The 22,948-nt window shown below is 38.7% G+C and overlaps 1 protein-coding gene across 2 annotated transcripts in view; it reads left to right on the forward strand.

The window, feature by feature from the left end:
* Nucleotides 1-4,949: 4,949 nt before the first annotated feature.
* Nucleotides 4,950-22,948, forward strand: part of Vta1 (vesicle trafficking 1) — a 54,795-nt gene continuing 36,796 nt past the window's right edge. For both annotated transcript variants that reach the window (XM_041680174.1, XM_041680173.1), the window contains exon 1: nt 4,950-5,107. In XM_041680174.1, the coding sequence (XP_041536108.1) occupies nt 5,075-5,107 (33 nt within the window). In that variant the 5' untranslated portion in view covers nt 4,950-5,074. The remainder of the gene's footprint in view (nt 5,108-22,948) is intronic.

Consider the following 22,948-nt stretch of genomic DNA (forward strand, 5'->3'; position numbering starts at 1 on the left):
CGTGGCGATACACAGATTAATGGAGATGGGTTAATTTAAGATATAGGAGTTAGCCATAAATAAGCTTAAGCTATTGACTAAACAGTACTGAAAATAATATAGTTTCTGTGTGGTTATTTCGGGTCTGAGCAGCCAGGAACAAACAAGTGGCTCTCTAACAACAAATTGGTGTACCAATGTGGTCGACTAAATCCACGTAAAACCTGAGAAAGCTATAAAAGGAATTCTAGACGCACACAAAAGAACAAAGTTAAGCACTTTTCTCAGGTGGGCTCTGTTTGCTTCTAGCAAACAGAGGCACAATTCTTTTAAGAGAAGATTTCAGCCATAGCAGCAAAAACCACACGGTTTCAAAACAGGGGCTTCCTAGTTCACCAGCAAGAATGGCTCTGAGTCTTTCAGGAGACCAAGCATTTAAATGGATTTTGTGGGTAGTGTGCTGCAAGTTACTTGGTGGCAGCATGGGCACACTAGTTATCAGAGTTGAGGTGGTAAGGATGGCTCACATCTGGCAGTCTCAGTGGTAGTGAACAGACTTCCACCATGTTGGACTGGGTGGAGAAAGCAGGCAGGGCCATATTTGCCCTAGTAACACTGTCACTTAGGATTTTAAGAAGTGCCTAGCATTTTAAGAAGCTGTTCTGGTCAGAAAAGGATTAAAGATACTTAATAAGGACAGATTCAGACATAAAAGACATCTAAATGAGACACACTGTGTTTATAAAATGTATGTAGGCTTGGGAGAGAGAAGAAAAAGAGTAAAGAGAGAGTAAATGCAATAAAAAGAGTACAGACAGTCATAAATTGAAGGAGGAAAGATAATAAAATAAATATTAAACTTGTAGAAAAAGTAATAGAGTAAGAAAAATAAGCCATGTAAAGATGGAATATACACAGAGAATAAGGACTATGTATATTATTGTGTTTTCTTTGAATTTTTTGACTGGTAAAGAGCTACATTATGAGAGACATTTCATTGTATGAACTCCTAAGTCCAACATAAAGGTATCTTGAATTCAGAATTTGGGTCTAAGGATATGTTGCTTTGGAAAAGAGGTTCTGCTTTTGTTTCCACAGAAGATGAGAACATATGGGTCCGTTCCAGACTAATGTGGTTTGATGCACCAAGAACCCCAAAAGGTCACCATGAACCCCCCAAATTATTCACCCAACAAAAAACAGGAAGCAGACTGGAGAAAACTACATCCCAAATACTGCTTATATATGTTTGTTTACATATATACAGTTAAATATAAATATATATGTTATAGATATGAAAAATTTGCATTGGTATGGATCTCAGTTTATTGTTAACAGATTTAAGATCAATCTGGTTGTATGTATATTTCTGCTCTTGATTAAGGTATTGTGTTTGTACAGCTCATTTTAAAATGTAATGCATAATTAAGAAATATAGGTTAATAGATAATCATACATAATAGTCAAGCTTGTAGTCATGTTAGTTAGGTTTTCTAGATGTACAGAGATGTATTTCAGATGAATAGATATTCTTCAGATCTGTCAAAGACTACAGAATATGGCATTTGATATTGTCTTTTAGAACTTAGGACATTTCATGGCAATTAGACACATCTGCTCCTGGCAGCACCAGTTACTTCAAGAGGAAGATGGGCATCGAAGAGGCTCCTTATGGAGTTTCTTAGCTGTTTGGGCAAGAAACTGCTCTTTCCTGAACTCCTTGATGCTATACCATATGAACTGGACATGCAGGACCCGCAGAGAAATGACTGCTGAAGTTGCCTAAGGTGAGATGATTCTTTGGGGTTCCTGCTTCATGAAAGACTTTGCTAGACATTCTGCAGGACACAGAAAAATGTGACTGGCGAACTTCCAATATAGGCAGAACTCTCTTTGAAATTTCCTGCTTTGTGGGAAAGTCTGCTGGATACTATGGGCCTGTAGAATGAAGACGGATGCCCCATGGTACAGAAGAACTGTGGGTGACTGTCCAGGAAGCAAGATACCTCTGGCAATTCTAGAGTTTTGGAAGCTGTTTACAAGGCACTTCCTGTTAACTTAGGCAATATTATATCCTTCTGGAGTCTTTGATAGAGTTGAAGAATAGATAAATTTATAGCTTTCTTCATTTACGATAAAAGTAGATATAAATGCTGTAACTGTAATTCTTGCTTAATACCTGTTTTGTTTTATGTAATTGTTCTGTGTTAAAGTTAAAACCTTCCTTTTCATTTAAACAGAAAAGGGGAAATTATGTGGGAAGTCCTTCTGTATATGTGTTGCTTTTATTCGTTAGTGAATAAAGAAACTGCCTTGGCATGTTGATAGGGTAGACTAGAACTAGGCCAGAAAAACTATACTGAATTCTTGGAGAAAGAACGCAGAGTCAAAGAAATGCCATGTAGCCACTGCCAGAGACAGATGAACTTTGCCAGTAGGCCATGAGCCTTGTGGAAATTATAAAATAAGGGTTAATTACTACAATTTCTGTGTAGTTATTTCAGGGCTGAGCAGCCAAAAACAAACAAGCAGTCTCCTACAATAAAGCCAAAAAAAAAAAAAAGCAAGCATAAAGCCCTATTCGTAATAGGGGAGGAAGAAAATAGAAAAGGACCCAACTAACCAGAAAAACAGAAAGTAAAACTTAACATGTAAGTAAGTTAGCAAATCCTCCACAACAATCTGAAACACAAATCACCTCAACTCATCTAAAAAATGAGACTAGCTGCCTGTATTAAAAAAAAATAAAATCTAAGCTTTGCAAAGATCACTCAGTAGGTACTGCTCTTCCAGAAAGTTTGACTTTAGCACCAGGCACAGGTATCAGGCAGTATACAACTACCTAAACTCTAATTCTGGGGTCCAAAGCACTTTTCTCACCTCTGTGGTCAAACGCGCGCGCACACACACACACACACACACACAGTCACAAAACAAACACATACATAGACATTTTTCTAAATCTTTAAAATAGAATCTAACAGCTATTTGTTCTAAGAAATGAATCCCTGATAATATCACCTAGAAACTGAGACTGAGCATCAAAGAACCACAATATAACTATTAAGTAAATAGAAACAAACCAGGCTGGTGTAGCTATTCTGATATCTAATTGACTTCAAAACAAAATTAATAAGACCACTACAAAGTGTCCTTACAAGTGACACAATCAATATCATCTAACAAATGTAAATATAGCAAGTATCATTTCAATGGATACTTGGGTCCCTGGTTTCATTAAAGAGTCACGTGCATTACAGGTCAGACACGTTGAGATAATCAGCACCCCAGATATCAATACCCCGTTTTTATCCTCAAAAAAGCCTTTCAAAATAGACATCAACAAAGTAAGTTTACAGTTTAAACTACATCACCGACAAGTTGTATGTATTAGTTATCTACAGAAAATTTTGTCTAATACATACAAAATATACACTCTTCTACTCATCCTATAGAAATTTTTCTATCATAGAATATATTATAGGTCATGAAGCAAGTCTAGAGAGAACTAAAATAATTCATTGTATCTTGTGAGACAATAAAGGAATCAAACTAGAAACCCCAGCAAGAGAAAACACAGAAACAACACACATGTTTAAATACTGAACAGTACACTTGAGAAGGAGCAGCAGATCATCACACAAACCAAGGAAGAAAATTTAAAACAACTAGATCGCAATGAAAATGACAGCACAACTTATCAGAACTCTGGGATATAGAGAAGACAGCTGTTAGCGGGAAATGTAAATCTATAACTGCCTGCACAAGAAAAACAAATCAAGGAGATTGCTTTTTTTTTAAAAAAAAAGAGGTTATTAAAGGCGAAAGATGAAATGCAATTCCTTAAGCATGCTATGGATGCTATTATGGGATGGAGAGGAGGCCCCCCAAAAAATGCTGGTAGAAAGAAAAGGTAAGGCATTATTTAATATGACCTGAGTCAGAAGTGTTGAATAAATCACCAGGACTCCATCTTTACAAGAATTAAAATTGGATAATACTTCCCAAATGTTCCTCATCTTCTGGGAATAATAAACTTAAATAGTATTATTTCATGAAAATATACTACCCAGATCAGAGCAAGTATTCAATTTCCATTAATTTCCATGTATTTAGTTTTCAAGTTTGAAAAGTGTTGGCCATGTAGTCCAATACGTGAACATGCAAATTTTTAATTTAAACAAGTACTTCTCAGGCAAGAATTTAAAGCCTCTAAACCAAGAGCAGTGGCTACTTCCAGTTCCACCTTCCTTGACATACATGTTTGCAGTATCTCTACTGTTTCTAGAAAGGCTGCAATGTGTACTTTTTGGTGAATGTTTATAAAATTTTATTTTGTGATCATTTGTTATATTAAAATTAATAAACCCACCCACCCCAAAAGCTCTGTGAGCTATCAATTAGCATATGGCTGTAATTGCTACTAACTGGGAATCTCTGGATATAAAGTTCAAAGACCGATTTGGCAACTTAGTGAGACAACACACACACACACACACACACACACACACACACAAGATGTAGAGAAAGAATTGGAAGCTGAAGACACAGGAGAGAGGAAGGGAAGAAGAGAGAGAAAAAGAAGGAGGGAGGGAGGGATGTGGTGGTTAATATATACAAAATTAAGATTGGGGAATTGGAAGTTATAGGAAGCATTTTCCTTTCTCCAAATCAATAAACTTTACTTTCTTATTTTACCCTTTCATCTCCTTCCTTTTGTTCCACATCAAAAAAAATTAAAAATTAAAAAAAAAAAATCCAAGTTAAATTTTTAAAAAAGCGCTTCTTTCTCTTACCAGCAGAGAGCGCAGCTGCTGTGTGTAACAACAAAGACTCTCATGACCCGCGTTATAGCTGCCTTGAGCGCGGCAGCTAAGTTTGTCTCTTCCGAGCATCCGTCCCGTCCAGCCGACAAGCCGCTGAGCAACGAAGAGTGGGTGGGATTTGCTCCGCTCGGAGGCGGAAGCGGAAGTGTTTGTGGCCGGCTAGTAGGAAGTGGCGCTTCCGGGAGTGGAGATGGCCGCGCTGGCCCCGCTGCCGCCGTTGCCCGCGCAGTTTAAGAGCATACAGCATCATTTGAGAACGGCTCAGGAGCATGACAAGCGGGACCCCGTGGTGGCCTACTACTGTGAGTCCCTCCGTGGCGCCGCGCTCCGTTCTCGAGGCCCGCCCGTCCCGCCCCGCACCCTGCTTTAGACCTGAGCCTGACCTCTGGCCCGCCCCGGGAAGCCCCACGCACCTTAGCGTCCCCGGGCTCTCCTGCCCGAGTGCCTCGGGAGTGCCTACACCAGCCCTTCAGTAGTCTGCACACTCTCCTCGCTTTCTGTGTCTTCACGAAAGCTGCCAGGGTAGCCGAGCCGTTGAGACGCGGTGAGACGCAGACAGGTGTCCCAGAGATGGGCGGGAAGGTAAACTCATAGGAAACAGAACAAAAAGTGCCGGTTGATTCTGACAGCTTTGGGGTTTACAAACGGCCCAGCGGAGTGTGTCTGCTACTGGAAACTTGAATTGACCTGATCTTGACGTCTGTTTTCCATACGCTGCTTTCCCACCATTAAGACTTTTGTGGTCCTGAAACCTGAGCAGTTTAATAACAGTTTCCCAGTTTGAGGTGTATATACTCTACCGCTGAAGGGAAAACGGGTCTAACTTTGTTCAGGCTTTTGGAGTTGGTGATGCAGGTAGTGCTAGTAGTTTCGTGTACACTATATTTTTAATCTTAGGTTCACATCTTTGTTGCAAGAAATGACTGTACTACTCTGAGCCTCTAAACAACGTTCAGAATAGAGAAACTCAATATGAGTTTCAGTGTCCTCTGTTGTGCACATTGTTAGGAAATCTGGACCCAGTCATCCCTTCCCATCTTTACATTTACCCCATTTCTCAAATGTGCATGGGTGTTGTGTGTCGTCCCCCCTAACCCCCCCCCCCAGCCCCATAGTTACCAAATTCCTCGTGATTTGAGATCTGAATTGTCATCTCTTCTGCAAGCCATAGATGACCATACTTCATCTGGAGTATTATTTTCACCATGCTTGCTCGTTTAACTTCCTCAACCAAGTCTTAATCATCATTCATGCAGCATGTAATTATTGAGTCTCTACCTGGTGCCAGGTGTTCCTAGGTACTGCAAAAAAAAAAAAAGTTCATAGAACTAATGAGAGGTAGAACTAATGAGAGTAGGTTGCTTAATGAGTACTCAGGAACGGGAATAGAAGTACCAGACTAGTGGAGAGGGGATTTCGTTTTTCTTTGTTCAGAGGGTCCTTCACTGAGCTGACAGTTGAAGCCAGTACTTCATGGACATTTGGGGAAGAATATAGCTCTAGACAGAATAAAAGTCTGAAGGCTCAGAGGTAAGTTTAAAAGAGGGGCTAGAGCCAGAGAGAGGCTAGTTCCTGAACAAAGAAGCAATGTCTCTGAACTGGGAAACAGGGCCCTTTGTTCCCCTCTAAGCCAGTCCATGCACCTATCACTATGCACCTCTGTGACTACCTAGGATTGATTCCTTCCTGTATCATTGTGCTCATTCTTGCCCTTTGTTCTAAGCGTGTTCCCGATATCCTTTGTTTAAACATAAAAAGTAAAAAATAATAATAAATATAAAAAAAAGACCTAAGAGGATGTTCCCCATGATAGCCCCCTAAAATTGATCCTTATCACACCACCTTTTAGGTAAACTTGAAGTGAGAGTCCACTCTTGTCCTCACCCCTTCCTGGTAGGGACCTTTTAGCCTGCTGCTGTCTGGTTTTCATGACTGTTTCTGTTTCAGTGGAATCCCTCTCCCTAGAGTCTTGAGTGGGCATTTCTATGACAAAGTCCATTTGACTGTAGTACAATTTTTGTTATAGGACCCGCGTACAAGACAATGCATGATGCCATACAGCGTTTAAGGAATAATAGAAACATACTAATGTACTCACATTTGGTGTTATTAGAGCGTTTCATTTTTTGCTAATTTCATGGCTGTGGATGCCATCTCTTTGAAGTGATATTTGCAATTCTCTGAGTTTTAATGAGGGTCAACATCTATTCATATGCTAATTACGCATGTGGTTTCCTTTTGAACTGCCTTTTTTGTTGTTTGCCCATGCTTCAATTGAACTGTCTTTTCTTAATAATATATATTAATCCTTTGTTGCATGTGTTGCAGGTATATTCTCCAGTGCATGGCCTGGTTTTTCTTCGGGAAGTTCTTTTTCCAAAATGCTTAATATAAATTGTCTATTAGTTTCTAGGGTACATTCTAGTTTTCTAGGCCTTGATTTCTTCTGTGTGCTCACTTGGGATTTGGTTTCTTAAGACTGTAAATGGATTTTTATCAATTATAAAAAATTGCATTGTTGATGCTTCTTTGTTAAGCTATTGTGAAGTATTTATTACATATATGTTATCCTTTTCCTTTTAATTCTCTTCTTTCATTTATCATCTGTGTTATGTTGTGTAACTCCTTAAGACCTGTCTTAACCTCCACATATTCTGTTGCTTAACACATCTATTGAGTTAAGTTCAACTTTTATTTTTTTTATTTCAGGTCAGGATTTTGTTTGTTTTCAAATCTGCCTTGCCATTTTTGGTAGTTTCTTATTACTGAGTTTATCTTTGGACCTTTTAAATTAGATTTGTTGCTCCCCCCCCCCACACACACACACACATACTCTGTATGCTTTAAAATCCAAAAAGCTTTTTTTTTTTGACTTTTCGAAAGCTTTTTATATCAACATGATGGCACAAGTAGAAAATTTCACACTGAGCAACATTTTTTTCTTGCTTCAAGCTATTGAAACATATAAATTTATCTTCCAGGCTAGAGAGATGGCTGCTGGAGAGATGGCTCAGTGGGTGAGATGCTTGCTCAGCACACATGAGAGCTGAGTTCCTTCCGCTCTCCAGCATGGGCATAAGAGGGTCTGATAATGTGAGTCTGAGGAGAAGAGACAGGTGATGCCAGCAGCTTACTGCCAGGCAGCCTGGCCAGTGGGATGAACTGCACATTCAGTGAGAGATCTAAAGCAACAGAGGAAAACAGCCAACCTTGATCCCTGCCTCTATACATGCCTGCACAGGGAAGCAGATAGAGGCACAGAACATTCTCTGCTGTTGTTGCAGTGTACAAAGTATTTATTAAACAAAACTCTATGTCTTTACTTGGATCCAGTCCAAGGTACAGATACCATTGTAGTTAGGAGTTTCGAAGACTATGAAATCCAAACTATATCATGTGTGTTATATTTATTCCTGAGTAGTTCTGTGACTTCCCAAAATAAGTTAATCCTGGACCTAATAGGGACTTTCCTAGTCCTGTATTTTCAAGCTCCCTTAGCTCTATTACATTTCCAGTATGGTTGCTCTTTTGTTTCCTTTCGAAATCAGAAGTGAACGCTGCAACACTGTCTAGATTATCTTTTGTCCCTCCTAGGCAGTATGAAGATGTTTAGTGTCCCGTGCTTAAAATATTTAGCATAGTCACAGCAAAGCAGTAAATTCTCCACAGTGGAAAATCTGTCCTTCAAGAACCAGTCCCATAAGTTCATCTTGTTCTGTTGTTTGTGTTGGGTTTTTTTTCAGATCCACTTACCTCTCTCCTTCCTGAATGCTGAGATCACATGCATCAAAACATTTATTTTTTGAATTAAGCTTTTGTTCTTTTGAAACTGCTCTTGATCCATGAGCAGGTGTAAAAAATAGTACAGAGAAAGCCTGTTGTTCCACAAAATGCCATGTGATGTCATGGCCAGAATATTGAGATTTGTACAGTCCACCAGTGTTTTCTCAGATTTCCAAGTCTTGTGTGCATTTATTCATGTGTTTACACACTTAGTTCTAAACAGTTTTGTCAGTGTAGATTCCTATGTTTACCATGACAGTCAAGACACAGCAGTCTAAGAATCCATTTCAGAGAGCATGGTTGGCCCGTGGACTGTAAGGCAATAGGATGTCCAAACAAGACATGTCTTGGCAATATGCTCGCTTTATTCAAACTTTCTTTATATTGTCAAGCTAATATAAAAGATAATAGAAATCTCCCCAAGTGGTGAACAGTTGTTTTAGGAGATATGCTGCTGCAGGGTTCCAATGGAGAATGCTCTCTTGCAAGAACTCTTCAGAAGCTTGCAGGCTCCACCCACATCCACCAAGACATCCTTCAGGTGTGGCAGGCTGGGGGGATGTCACTGATGAAGGTCCTGGAGGTCCTGGAGAGCATAGACCAACTGCTAGTACTGGCAAATGGGCCCAACAACCACAGTGCTGGAATTTCAGTGGTCACTTTGGCTAGGGCCACACATGAGACCCAAGCCCTCTTGCCAATGGACATCAACACAGAGCTAGAGAAGCCATGTCTCAGGAGCAGTGTGCTCCTGGAGTCCATTCCCAAAGTTCCAATTTTTGTATCATTTAGCTGGCTGGTAGCTTTGTGTTCTCAGGGCTCACAGCTCAAGACTGATTCACTAGCACCCCAGCACCAATTTGGGGTCAGCACATTAACATGCCAGGTCCTGTCTTGTGCTGGGACCCAGTCTGAAGTAGCCTGCCAGGAGCTTGCTTTTGAGGCCTAACTCTTACCGGAGCTGCCCGATAGCAAGCAGTCGTCATATTATTTCAGATTACATAAAATGGTTTCTGCGGCACACAAAAAGGCACATTACATTCATCGTGGTGCCTTTTACGGCACCTACCTTCCTTTCTACACCACCTCACCTCTGTCTCCTAGCAGCCACTAGTCTGTGATTGCTGTGGGAGGTGCCATCACTGGGCTGCTGGTCCTATGTTCTATAAGAAGGCAGGCTGAATAAGCCTAAGGAGCAAGCCTGTAAGTAGCACTCCTCCATGGTCTCTGCTTCAACCTCTGCTGCCAGGTTCCTGCCCTATTTTAGTTCCTGTCCTAACTGCTTTTGATGATGACTAAGATAATCAGTAATAAGTGTTAGTTAAAATGAATACCATTTTTTTAAAATGTGAAGATTAAGTTTAGTGTAGGTAAGTATACTAAAATCATCACCAACATGGCTAAGAGGTTTGGTACAAAGTTTTAGAAGGCATTTTGGGGAAAATGGAAATAAATATAATATACTACATATATATGCATACATACGTATATATAGTTTAGTGGTTCCAGTTTGGAGGAACTTGTGATTAGTAAATTTTCACAAATACTGAAACAGCTTTAATCAGAATTCCATGAAGTATTATGATGTAGATCCTTTTCCTTTTTTTCTTAAATAAAGCCAGAAAATGTGTTAGTCCTACAAACAACAGACACTATGTGAAATATTTTGGACACTGCTATCTGGTCCTGTAGGTAATGCTAAATGCAGGAAGATCTTTCTATTCTCAAGCTTGCTAAGCATCATGACATACATCTGTAACCTAATACTCAGATGACAGAAGCAATAGGATCAAGAGTTCAAAACCAACCTGGGCTACATGAGAACTTGTCTCTGAAAAGAAGTAGTGTTAGGGAAATACCTCATAGTAGAGCACTTGCCTCGCGTGTGTGGGGCCCAGATGCTACTCATTTTGCTATAAATAGAGGTGTAAAAATTTAAAGCACAAACTGTGTGTATGCATATAAATGTATCACATATGAACAAATAAATACCATGAAAATGGTGTCTTTGCTGTTGTGGAATATTTGTACACTATGTGAAGATATATTGCTGTGGTTGGTGTAATAAAGAGCTGAATGGGCCATGGCTAGGCAGAAGAGATTAGGTGGGAATTCCAGCCAGAGAGGTCTGTGAGAAGAAGAAAGGTGGTTTTGCTAGTGAGACATAGGGAAGCAAGCAGGACATACAATATGGAGACAAGGTAACGGGCCTTCGAGCAGAACATAGATTAAAAATATGGGTTAATTTAAGTTATAAGAGCTAGTTGAGCAAAAGCCTAAGCTGAAGTCCAAGCTTTTATAATTAATAATGAGTCTCCATTATTACTCCCCCTTTTCTTTAGTAAAACCAGAAAATATTTGAGTCTCTACTAATGAAAAAATTTTGACACTGCCAGATTTGGTGCTATAGGCTGAACTGAGAAAGATCTCTATTTAAGTTCACTGTAACTAAAAGGGTAAACTTTCCTATTTGACTTTAAAGATTCCTCTAGGGGGTGGCATTGTAAAGCCATAGAACTTTAGTGACCATGGAAACACATTCTTGAGACTTTGTTTATGTGATCATGGAGAGATGAAATAGTTCCTCAGGAAATTGTGAATATACTGAGCTGTTTCAGTAAGATATGTATAATGTAATAGCACATGAAAGCAGAAATGTATAATTAAATACCAAAAATGTTGGCTTTCTGTGCTAATGATGATAAAGTACTGGAAATTAGCATTAAAGATTGTCTATTATTAATTTATTCTTAATCTCACAGAAAAATGGATTTTTAAGTTAGATAAACTTAAACCAATGGGAAGAATTTTGTTAATTTTGTAGTTTCAGAAATTAAATGATATACTGGGACCATAGTTTTGTCTGAATTCTTTTATTATTGTTAGGACACTGTGACACGAGAGGTTAGCAGTAATGCACAGGATGCTCAGTTCCTGCTGTATGCTGTAGAATCCCATTGCTTTTGTTTGTGCACATGTATGGACACCCATATTTTGTTTTATAAATGTGGTCATGTGAATCACTTGAATGCACTCCATTGTTTAAATAAAACTCTTCACTGGGGAAAAAAAACTGAAGCTTGAATGGAGCCTGTGCAACCAAATATCTCCCCTTACCTTTCTTTCATTTCCTTTTTTGTCATCCCAAGTAATTTAAGCCTCTTTGATCAAGTTTGCTTTTCATAAAAGTTACATTTGACTGCTCCGAAGTGAATGCACACATCCACTTTTAATAGCACAGGATTATATATAATAGGTTTTCACAGATGTGTTGTTAAGTTCCTGCCTCTACTAACAATCTTCATTTAGCTGTCATGATTACTTTTGTTTTTCTACCCTGGGCCTTAACAAGTTTTTTGTTGTTGTTGTTGTTGTTGTTGTTTTGCTTTTATTCTTTTAGGAGTGGGTGCTATTGTTTATTAAGACTCAGTTTATTATTGATTCTATTTGGAAACAATGCTGGAAATCATGGAAGGACAATTTTTGTTGTCAGGACTGTTGTAAGTGATAGCAACACTTCCTCCCAGACACTGCATCAACAAATACAAAATCTTTGAGTAAATACTGGTGTTGGGAAGATGGCTCAGTCATAAAGCTCTGCCATACAGACATGACCACCCAATTTTGATTCCCAACACATACATAAAAGCCAGACATGACAGTGTTCCTCTGTAATCCCAGCACTCAGAATGCGGCCACAGATGGATCTCTGGAGCTGGTAGGCTAGCCGGTCTAGCCAATCAGCAAGTTCCAGGTTCAGTTAGAAACCCTGGCTTTAAAACACATGTGGTGGTCAGTGGGGAAGACCCCCACCACATACAATCTCACATAAATTCCCCAAACACACTTTTCCTACTTCTAGAAGCATACAGTATTGTTTTGTCACCTTTGAGAAACATTAGTCAAAATAATGTGCATTTATTTTAGACAGTTTGGAATACATAACCACATGGCTTCCCACTTAAACTCATTACAGGTAACTTTTGCCTGAAGTGACTAAAATGTAAAGTTATGTGCAAATTCACACCTGCTGTCTTCTGTAACTTGCCTCCTGACTTTCTTAGCCTTCAGTTCTTTGAGGGAAAAATGCCTGACTATGCCAAGAATGATAATAATGATGATCCATGATTATATCAGGGATTCTTACCAGATTAAGATCTTATTTTATAATCAAATAGTCACTATGTGAAGAGAATATATAATACATTTTTACCTTGGTAGTTCAGTTGAGTAAAATGGGCATAAAGGAGACAATGGTAGTATAAAAGTGTCCAACATGAAGCTATTTTTATGATATGCTGAAAGCTAGTATGGATAAGTTCAAGTCATTTATGTTGGGCTTATATAATAGAATCTTATATTACTGTGGAAATGATAGTTACATTTATTACAGAAAATACCCACAGCATCCTGTAAAAAAGAAGTATGAAGAATTATATACTCTAGTATATATAATTTGTGGCTGCATATACATAGCACATATAAAATGCTGTGTGTGTGTGCGTGCTGTGAGACCTTGAGTGATAGAAGGTTAGGTGACTAGAGCCAGATTGTGCCTAAGTGATATCCTAACCTGTTACTTGGTTACATGACTTGTTTGCTTCATTTTGTAAAATTTAGTTTATTTTTAAGGATATGTAAATAGTGGACTTTGTTGTGACACTTGCACATATAATGTACTTGATGTCCCCATTACCTTTTTTACCCCTTCTTTCTCATCCCCTTTCTCTTTCACAGTAGTCTCCTTTCTACTTTAATGTCATCTTTCTCATTTCCCCCTGCTTCAACAGATGAGAGAAAATACGGTATTTGCCTTTCACAGTTGACTTGCTTCACTGGCATGATGATAGCCAATTCTGTCCATTTTTCTAATATGGGAGGTTCTTCTGTTTTGGTTAATAAATAAACTGTCTTGGCCTGTTGATAGGACAGAACTTAAGTAGGTGGGCAAGACGGAACTGAATGCTGGGGGAAAGAAGGGTGGAGTCAGAGAGGGACGCTATGGATCCTCCGCCTGAGACAGATGCAGGGTTAGAATCTTTGATGGTAAATCACTACTACATGGCAATATACAAATTAATAGAAACGAGTTAAATTAATATGAGAGTTAGTGAATAAGAAACTAGAGCTAATGAGCCAGGCATTCTTTTAATTAATATAGTTTTTGTGTGTATTTCGGTTCTGTGCAGTGAGGGCAAACAAGCGGCCCCGGGGCCCTCCTCCTACATTTTTCTTCCAATAATATGACTTCATTCTTTGTGTATGGATAAAATTCCATTGTGTGTGTGTGTGTGTGTGTGTGTGTGTGTGTGAGAGAGAGAGAGAGACTGACACACAGACAGACAGACAGACAGACAGACAGACAAACATTGTATCTTCTTGTTGATGATACCTGTTAGTCTTACAACTTGCCTGTAGTGAGTAGTGTCTCAGTACACATGGATATACAGGTATCTCTACAATAAGCTGCCCTTGTTTTTTAAGAGTATACTTGAGAATGGTGTAGGTAGATCACATGGTAATTCTGTTTTCTGAGGAAGGTCCGTCCTGATTTTTATGGTGGATATACTAGTTTACATTCCCACTCAATGTTTGACTATGCCACTCACAAATACCAGCATTTGTTGGTTTTAGGTTTAGCTATTCTGATTGATATAAGATAAAAATCTCAGTGTAGTTTGGATTTACATTTCCATAATGACGAAAAATGTTGGCTTTTTTTTTCTGTATTCATTGGCTCTGGGTTGTTTTGAATAATGCACATTTGTTCATTTATTTCTTGGATTACTCTTTTGTATTTTAATTATCTGTATATCCTGAATATTACTTCCCTGGATATGTAATGGCAAAGATTTTCTCATGCTCTTCAGATTGTCTCTTTCTTGGTAATTGTTTGCTTTGCTGTATAGAATCTTCGTAATTTTATGTAATTACATTTGCCAATTCTTGATATTATCTCTAAGCTGTTTTGGATCCTGTTCCAAAGTCTGTGCCTATACTTACTTCTAATGTGAAGTGTTTCTCCTGGGATTTCAAGTCTTTATTCAAGCACTTGTATCCATTTTCAGTTGATCTTTGAGGGACATAAGATCAAGATTGACACTTGTACACCTGACCATCCATCCAGTTCTCTCAGCATCATTTATCTAAGAGTCTGTCTTTTTTTTAACATGGTTTTAGCATCTTTGAGAATCAGATGGCAGGAAGTATGCACTTTATTAGTAATCTTGAAACAAAAGCAGCATCCGCTTCACAATATTTTGTGGTAAATTAATTTGATTTGACCACTTTTAAATGATTATGAGGGTTCGTGACTCTTGATAAATTTTAATTTTATGTTATTTTTAAGTAATTATTACTCCAATTCACTGGAGTCTTGAAGACAGAATATATTCTTAAGTCTTATATTTTTTTCTCAGATGGCAGCTTTGTCCTTTTAATTGGAGTAAATTATTTGTTTAATGTAATTATTAATGTGCTTGAATATGAGCCTACTTTTTATTATATTTTTTATTTATTTTGCATCTGAATCAGTTTCCCTACCCTCGTCTCCTCCTTTTCATGCCCCCCTCCCCTAACTCTCCTCTGCCCGCCTACCTCTCCTCTGCTTGTCTACCTCTCCTTCAAAAAGGGACAAGCCTCCCATGGGTCTCAACAAAGCATGACATGTCAAGTGGAGGCAAAACTAAGCACCTCCCTTTGTATTCAGCCTGGGTAAGGCAACCTAGTATGGGGAATAGGTTCCCAAAACCCAACTCAAGCATTAGGGACAAGCCCTGATCCCACAGCTAGGAGTCCTGCAGATAGACCAAGCTGTACAACTCTCCTTCATATGTAAAGGGTCTATGTTGGTCCTATCCAGGAATCATAGCTGTTGGTTCAGAGTCTGTGAGCGCCTGTGAGCCCAGGTTCATTGTTTCTATGGGTTCCCTTGTGTTGACCTTGAACACCCTACCTCTTCCTCCATCTCTTCAACAGGATTTCCCAGAGTTTGGCCCAGGGCTTGGCTGTGGATCTCTGCATCTGCTTCTCCCAGTTACTGGATGGAGGTTCTCTAATAACAATTAGGGTAGTCACCAATCTGATTGCAGGAGAAGGCTAGTTCAGACACCCTCTGCATTATTGCTAGGAGTCTTAGCTGGGGTCATCCTTCCAGGATTCCTGGAAGTTTTCCTGGCATCATGTTTTTCCCTTACCCTGGAAATGTCTCCTCCCTCCATCAAGACACCTCTTTCATTACTCTGTCACTCTGTCCTACCCCCAGCCTGCCCAACTGGATGCCTTCATTCTCCCTACCCCTACCATCCCACACCCAGTTTACCCAGGATCTCTTCTATTTCCCCTTCCCAGGGAAATCCTTTCATTTCTCTTGGATATTCTTGCTATCATTTTTGTATTTGCTTTTTCTGGTTTTTGTTTCCTTTTCTGTCTCTTTGGTACATAATTAGGGTACTCTTGGGGGGGGGGGACATTGAGTGATTTTACCTGCAAAGGGCAGAAGAGGGCATTGAATGACTTGAAATGGAAATTACAGAGTTTTGATCTTCCATGTAGGTGCTGGGATTAGAACCTAGATACTCTCAACAGCTGGAGTGCTCTTAACCACTAAGCCATTTCACTAGAGCCTGCTAGAATTTGTTTTTGTTTGTTTGTTTAAGGATTCTATCATTCTTCCAATGTGAGATTAATAGATTTCTATTTATTAGTGATTATTGTAAAGTTTGCATTAAGGCATCAGAATCTGCTGTCATATGATATAAAACTGTACCCATGAAGGATGTATTGTTTTTCCATGTCTTTTGCCTATAGTTGACATGTATGTGTTCATACATATCTCATATTTTCTGTAGTACATTTTTACTTTTTTAACCATTCTGTTTTAATTTTATTAAGTAAGAAACTAATCTCTCATATATTTGACTATATAAATATCATTTTCATCATTTTCCTTCCTTTGTAGCCTCAGCTTTAAATCTGGTGGTGTTGTCTTTTCTCTCCCGGAATTATGTCATTTCTTAACTCAGTTTGATGCTGACATTGTCTCAGCCTCTGCTGTGAGGACACGCGCTTTCATCTCAGGCTTTCTTTTTGAAGGATGCATTTGTGCCTGCTGTACATTGGATATGACAGTTTGTTTTTTCTTCACCCCGTTTTTGACACCTTTCTGGCTGGCTCCTTTCATTTGGGAATCTAGTCACAAGTAAGCTAAACACTTGACATTTTCCTGGACCCCCAGAGGCTGGTTTTAAGTTGTTTGTTTTTCTTCTTTTCTTAAGATTGGTTTTTCCTAGTTTTATTTTGGGTGGTTTCTCTTGCCATTTTTAAGGCTCACTAACCATTTTTTTCTTTTTATATTTATACTGTACCATTACTAATCATATCAAGTGAATTTTTCACTTTGAATAATTATTTCTAGACATTACACTTGAGGCCCTTTGCGTACATTTCTCCTTACTTACTTTTATGTAAATACTTTCATATTTTTCTCCTAGTATTTGGCTTTCATCTGATATTTACATCATTTTATCATTGATTGTTCTGCTTGAATTGTTGGCTTATTGCTTTATGCATCACATTTTTACATCAACATGGTTAGTAATTTTTGCTTGGAATAGAACACTTTGGAAAATTTTATCTGGCCAATATTCAAGGTATTAGTGGTTCAGTGGATCTCTTTGTGCTTTGTTCCTTTGCTTGTTTCTGGCATTATTTGTCGCCATTATTGTTTATATTTCTTTTGGGAAGAACGGATAAAATAGGCTTTGGAGAGTATTCATAAAAGAGCCTTTCTTTAGGAACAGGTTGGTCTAACTGCTAAAGTATGGTTTTGGAGTCTAGTGAATATCCTGGGTAAATAGCCAAGACTCTCCATGTTCTAGTTGGAACATAATTGGGTTTTTTTTTTTTGGTTTTTTTGTTTGTTTGTTTTGTTTTGTTTTTTTGTTTTTGAGACAGGGTTTCTCTAGCTTTTGGAGCCTGTCTGGAACTAGCTCTTGTAGAGGAGGCTGGCCTTGAACTCACAGAGATCCACCTGTCTCTGCCTCCTGAATGCCGGGATTAAAGGCATGCACCACCACTGCACCACCGCCTGGCCATAAATGTATTCTAACACAGTATGTATGCTTGGTAAGGGGTAGACACATAGGCTGTGTGCATTCTTTGGCCTTGTGAAGTTTCCCCACACACATACCCTTACTGGTATTTGACTGACATTAGCTATGTTTGGCCATGCAGAACAATGGCCTACTTTCTCTTAGCTTCCTCCTGGCCAGTACCATAGCCTTCACCTTATAACTCATTCTTTCTGAAGCTAGATAACTAATAAAAATAAATAAATAAATAAGAATTAAAGACAAACTTAATTTTTATTTCCCCAATTCAACCAGAGGACATATTGTCCTGGCTTGGAGCTGTTGTCTTTCCCAAGTTGAGAGTGTGTCTCCATGCAGAATGCTGGTCTGGTTTAACTGTTCCATGCTTGTAGCTTTTCTCTAGATAACATTCAGGAAACTTGCTTCATGTATTTTGTTCAGGGTTTTTGTTCTTTTTTTTCTAGGCTGCTTAGGTAAGCCTTGACATCTCCCAGTTTCACAGGCCAGCCTTGGACCTGACAATCTTTTACCTCAGCCTTATAAGTATCATAGAGTACAGTCCTGCTCCTGCTGGGCCAGCTTATGGCATCATGTTAATAATCAAATGTCCTGTAGTGCCTGCGGTGTGTCAACACAACGCTAGTATCCAGCATGGAAGTGTGAATATTGGCTGATTTGTAGATATTAAAATCCTAGATATATTAATTTATAGGTCAATTTTCATTTAATCTTTTAGGAGGAGTTAAGAGTAACTTTTTCTTAAAAGTAGTTGTAGCTTACAAGGGCTCCAAAATGCTTGTCTGATGAAGGAAGAATGCATACCCTTTAGTAGACATTCATTTATTCTGTCTTCTTGTCTTTGTTTTGTTTTGATTTGATTTGTGGTCAAAGTGTATGTGTATTGGCAGGGGAGGAGATTGTTACTGTTGTTTTACTTTGGAAAGTAGTACAATTATACCTGCTGTAAGAACTGCAATGTAATTCAATGTTCGACTCAGAAGTTGCTTCACAAAGGATAATACTGATGATATAGCAGGTATTTATAACAAACTTAATATAGTGTAGTATTTTCAGTTCTATCTTTTGAAATAAGTTTTGTTTTTAAACATTAATGTATATCATAGTATTTAATGTCATGTTCTTTTGATGTAATAAAACCTTATTCTCTGGTGTGTGTGTGTCTGTGTGTGTCTGTGTGTAAAATTTTGTATTTACATGTTAAACCTTTTTACACTTCTCTTGGATAAGCAAGACCTGTTAGAACATTTATTTTCAGAGTCTGTGGAACTTTGAATAATGCATACCTTCATGATTAGTGAATGTTTGTTTCCCGAATGCCTCACATTAAATTAAAGTTGGTTTGGAAAGTACTTAATCCTTTTGCAAACATACCTCATTACTCATCATCAAATAATATTTATTCATGAAAACAAACAAAAAGAGACCATAAATTTGAAAAAGAGCTAGGATGGAGGTGCACATGGAAGTGGGAAAATGGTGTAATTATATTATAATCTCAAGAAACTAAAATCTATCCATCCCATTCCTAAAAGAAATTCCAATATGAAATATTTTCTTGTTGGCAACTTTAGCTACACATGCATTTCTTCTACCTGTGTTACATATTAATGTTCATATTTCTGTCTCTACAATGAATTGCTTGTGTCAAATAGCTCTTCATGAAACTGATCCTTTTTTCCCTTCCACATGGCTGCAGATATTTTTTAATTTTCATAAAGAGTTTAAGGGTCTTATTTTTATTAGTATTAAAGAATGTATCTTCTATTACACTTTCCAAACTTCAAATTGTAAGCCACATAAGTGTTATTTTATCACCCGCTGTGCCTGAACCTGAATCTACTGCTGTTTCATCCATCAACTGTGGCTCCTCAGTTATTGGCTAACTTCTCAGGCAGTAGCTGGTCAGGACTTCTAAATCCCTCTAGACCTACCTCCTGCTGCCACCACCAAATGTAGGTTTTTTTTTTTGGTTTTTTTTTCTTTTTTTATTGAGAAAAGGAGAAAAAAAAAAAACAAGTTTCCACCTCCTCCCAGCCTCCCATTTCCCTCCCCCTCCTCCCACCCTATGCCCCCTCCTCCCACCCTTCTCCCCCTCCCCCCACTCTTCTCCCCCTCCCTCTCCAGTCCAAAGAGCAGTCAGGGTTTTCTGCCCTGTGGTAAGACCTAGGACCTCCCACCTCCGTCCATATCTAGGAAGGTGAACATCCAAACTGGCTAGGCTCCCACAAAGCCATCACATTATGTAGGATCAAACCCTCGTGCCATTGTTCTTGGGTTCTCATCAGCCCTCATTGTTCGCCATGTTCAGAGAGTCCAGTTTTATCCCATGCTTTTTCAGTCACAGTCCAGCTGGTCTTGGTGAGCTCTCAATAGATCAGCTCCACTGTCTCAGTGGGTGGGTGCATCCCTCGTGGTCCCGACTTCTTTGCTCATGTTCTCCCTCCTTCTGCTCCTCATGTAGTTTTTAACTAAATCTCTATCACTCTATTCACCAGTACAGTCAGAGGCTGGGGTGAAAACCTGCTAGCTCAGAATTGACACCTTTGTACTAGTTATGTGTTGTGAGATACATGATCACACTGTGAACACTGAGTGTGCATTTGCATTAATTAAACAATCAATCTTGGATCAGGAGGTGGAACCAGCAACTAGTTGACAGAAAGTAATCATAGAGAGTCAGAAGGAGGTTGGAAAACAGAGAGATGTGCAGAAAGTAGTAGGGAGCGACTTTGAGTGTGGTGGTCCTTTTTGGTTTAGAGGAGGAAGAGACTCTGAGACACCAATTCAGAATTTGAGAGGATCTAATTGTTAAGTTAAGGATCTTACTATATAACAATGTCTTTACAATGCAGAGTAATATAGATAGATATACACACACACAAATGAAGGGGGCACAGTTTAGGTCATGTCCATAAATATTATTGCATTGTGTTTCTAGTGTTCCTAAAGAATAAGAATCTGGATGATAGTAGTGAAGTATAAACAATGTTATTTTTCCTTCAGAGGAAATAGATACACATTTTTCTGTATATTGTAAATAACAGAAGCTAAATAAGGTCCTTAAATCTCTCACATGACATAAATCATGTATGGTAGCAAGAAAGTGCTGACTTAATTTCCAGTCCTTTCCCTGGAGCTGTTATAGAAGACAAGGTAAGTCTAGGAATCAGCGTCACTCCTTCTCTACCTGGGATTTAACTGTGTCAGATAGTCACTTGTTCTCCAAGTTGGTCTAAATCGCTAACTTGTCCTTGAATGGTGACCCAAGGTAATGTCCGCTGTCCATACTGTGAGAGAAGATTAGAAAAGGCGCACAGAAGTGAAAAATCTTGCCACACATTATCATCTTTTTTTTATAAATTTTTTTAAAGATTTATTTATTTATTGTGTACACAGTGTTCTATCTGCATGTATGCCTGAAGGCCAGAGAGGGCACCAGATCTCATTACAGATGGCTGTGAGTCACCATGTGGTTGCTGGGAATTGAACCCAGGACCTCTGGAAGAGCAGCCAGTGCTCTTAACCTGAGCCATCTCTCCAGCCCCCCACACATTATCATCTTATACTGACCGGTGTCTCCATAGTGATCAGTTAATTAATGTGTGCTAATTTTTGTGTGTATTTGTAGAAGTCCATGTTTTAAAGAGATTAAAATGTGTTTAAAATAAAGCGTGGCATTTGGGGAAAGTACATTTGAAGTTTATTTGAGATTAACAGTCATGACAGTTGCCAGCAGTCTGTGCTGCTTTCATACAAATATAGAGAAAAGGGGTAGTATATATATATATATATATTTGAGTATGTTTTTGCCAGGGGGCTATAATAAAAAGATTTACAGGTAGAAGTATAGTCACATAGGATGTTCACATAGAAAAGTATATTGTAGACTGATATCTGGTTACTGTTCTATTTCTATGAAAAGACACCATGACCAAATAACTTATTTTTTTTATAAAAAAAAAAAGCATTTAATTAGGAGCTTACTTAACATTTTCAGAGGGAGAATCTGTGACTATCGTGGTGGTGGTGGTGACAGCGGTGGTAGCAGCAAATAGGTAGGCATGGTGATGAAACAGTATCTGAGAGCTTGCATCTTATCTGCAAGTTAGAGGCAGAGAGAAAAGTTGGGAATGTTATTGGCTTTTGGAACCTCAGAGCCTGCCCCCAGTGACATACTTCCTCCAATAAGGCCACGACATCTCCAACAAGGCTACACCTCTTAGTCTTCCCAAACAGTCCACCAACTGTGGTACACATCTTAAAATCTTTAAACCTATGAGAAGATTCTTATTCAAGCCACCACAACAGGCATGGTGGCATGGCTGTCTAGCCCCAGCACTTAGAAGGCTGAAGCACAGCAAATGCCTGCAGGCCTAAAGCTAGCATTAGGCTATATAGTGAGTCCCAGGCCAGCCTGAGAGTCAGAGCAATACTCTTATCTCAAAAAGCCAAAAGAAAAATACATTGTACAATTAAATCTGGTTACAGAGATAGCTGAAAGAAGACAGATTATAATTTAAATTGAAAAGGTGCTAAGGAACTGGAAGCCTGGAGTTGTACATATAGTTAAACATTAGAAGAACAGAGTATTGCATTCACGAGTTGTGCTTGATAGACAACTTCAGCTGCACATTAGCTTGTGATGGTAATTCATTTGTGGAACGGCAGAGTGAACAGAACACATAATGCTTTAGAGGTCAGTAAGTTTGTCTCTGTATTTATATTAGATTTAGATTATCTTGTTTATTGCAGAAAAAACGAACTAATGAGCCAAGTAAAATGAGGATTTGCTCACTTGATTAAAATAAAGGCTTGCTAACAGTATACCTGTCAGTGTACATCTCTATGAATTACAGGATCCCAAGCTCAAGGAGTTTCAGAGTTAGCATTGTGAAAGTTGCATATACTCCAGGTGAATACTAGAGTTGAGTTACCAAGTAGTAGTAGTCTAGATGGCAAGGAAAAAATGAAGAAGGTGAGATCCTTCCCTGCCGTTATGGCTGTAAGGAGACTTTGCTGACATCTCTCCCAGCAGTTTCTGGCTCTGTGGTGTTAGTCTCGGTTATTGTACAAGGCCATACTTTTGTTTTGAATGTTGCAAAATATAATCTTTGACTGTACACATGTCTCCATAGCAAAAAGATGGAAAACAGACATATGGGAAAGCACCTAGCATTCTCTGCTACAGTAATATGCATGTAATCAAGAAAGTTCCAGAAGTGTGTGAGACGGCCAAGAATAGACCCT

The sequence above is a fragment of the Microtus oregoni genome, unplaced genomic scaffold (assembly GCF_018167655.1).
Source record: "Microtus oregoni isolate MIOR12 unplaced genomic scaffold, Mior012 000033F_ref0000390, whole genome shotgun sequence".
Taxonomy (NCBI): domain Eukaryota; kingdom Metazoa; phylum Chordata; class Mammalia; order Rodentia; family Cricetidae; genus Microtus; species Microtus oregoni.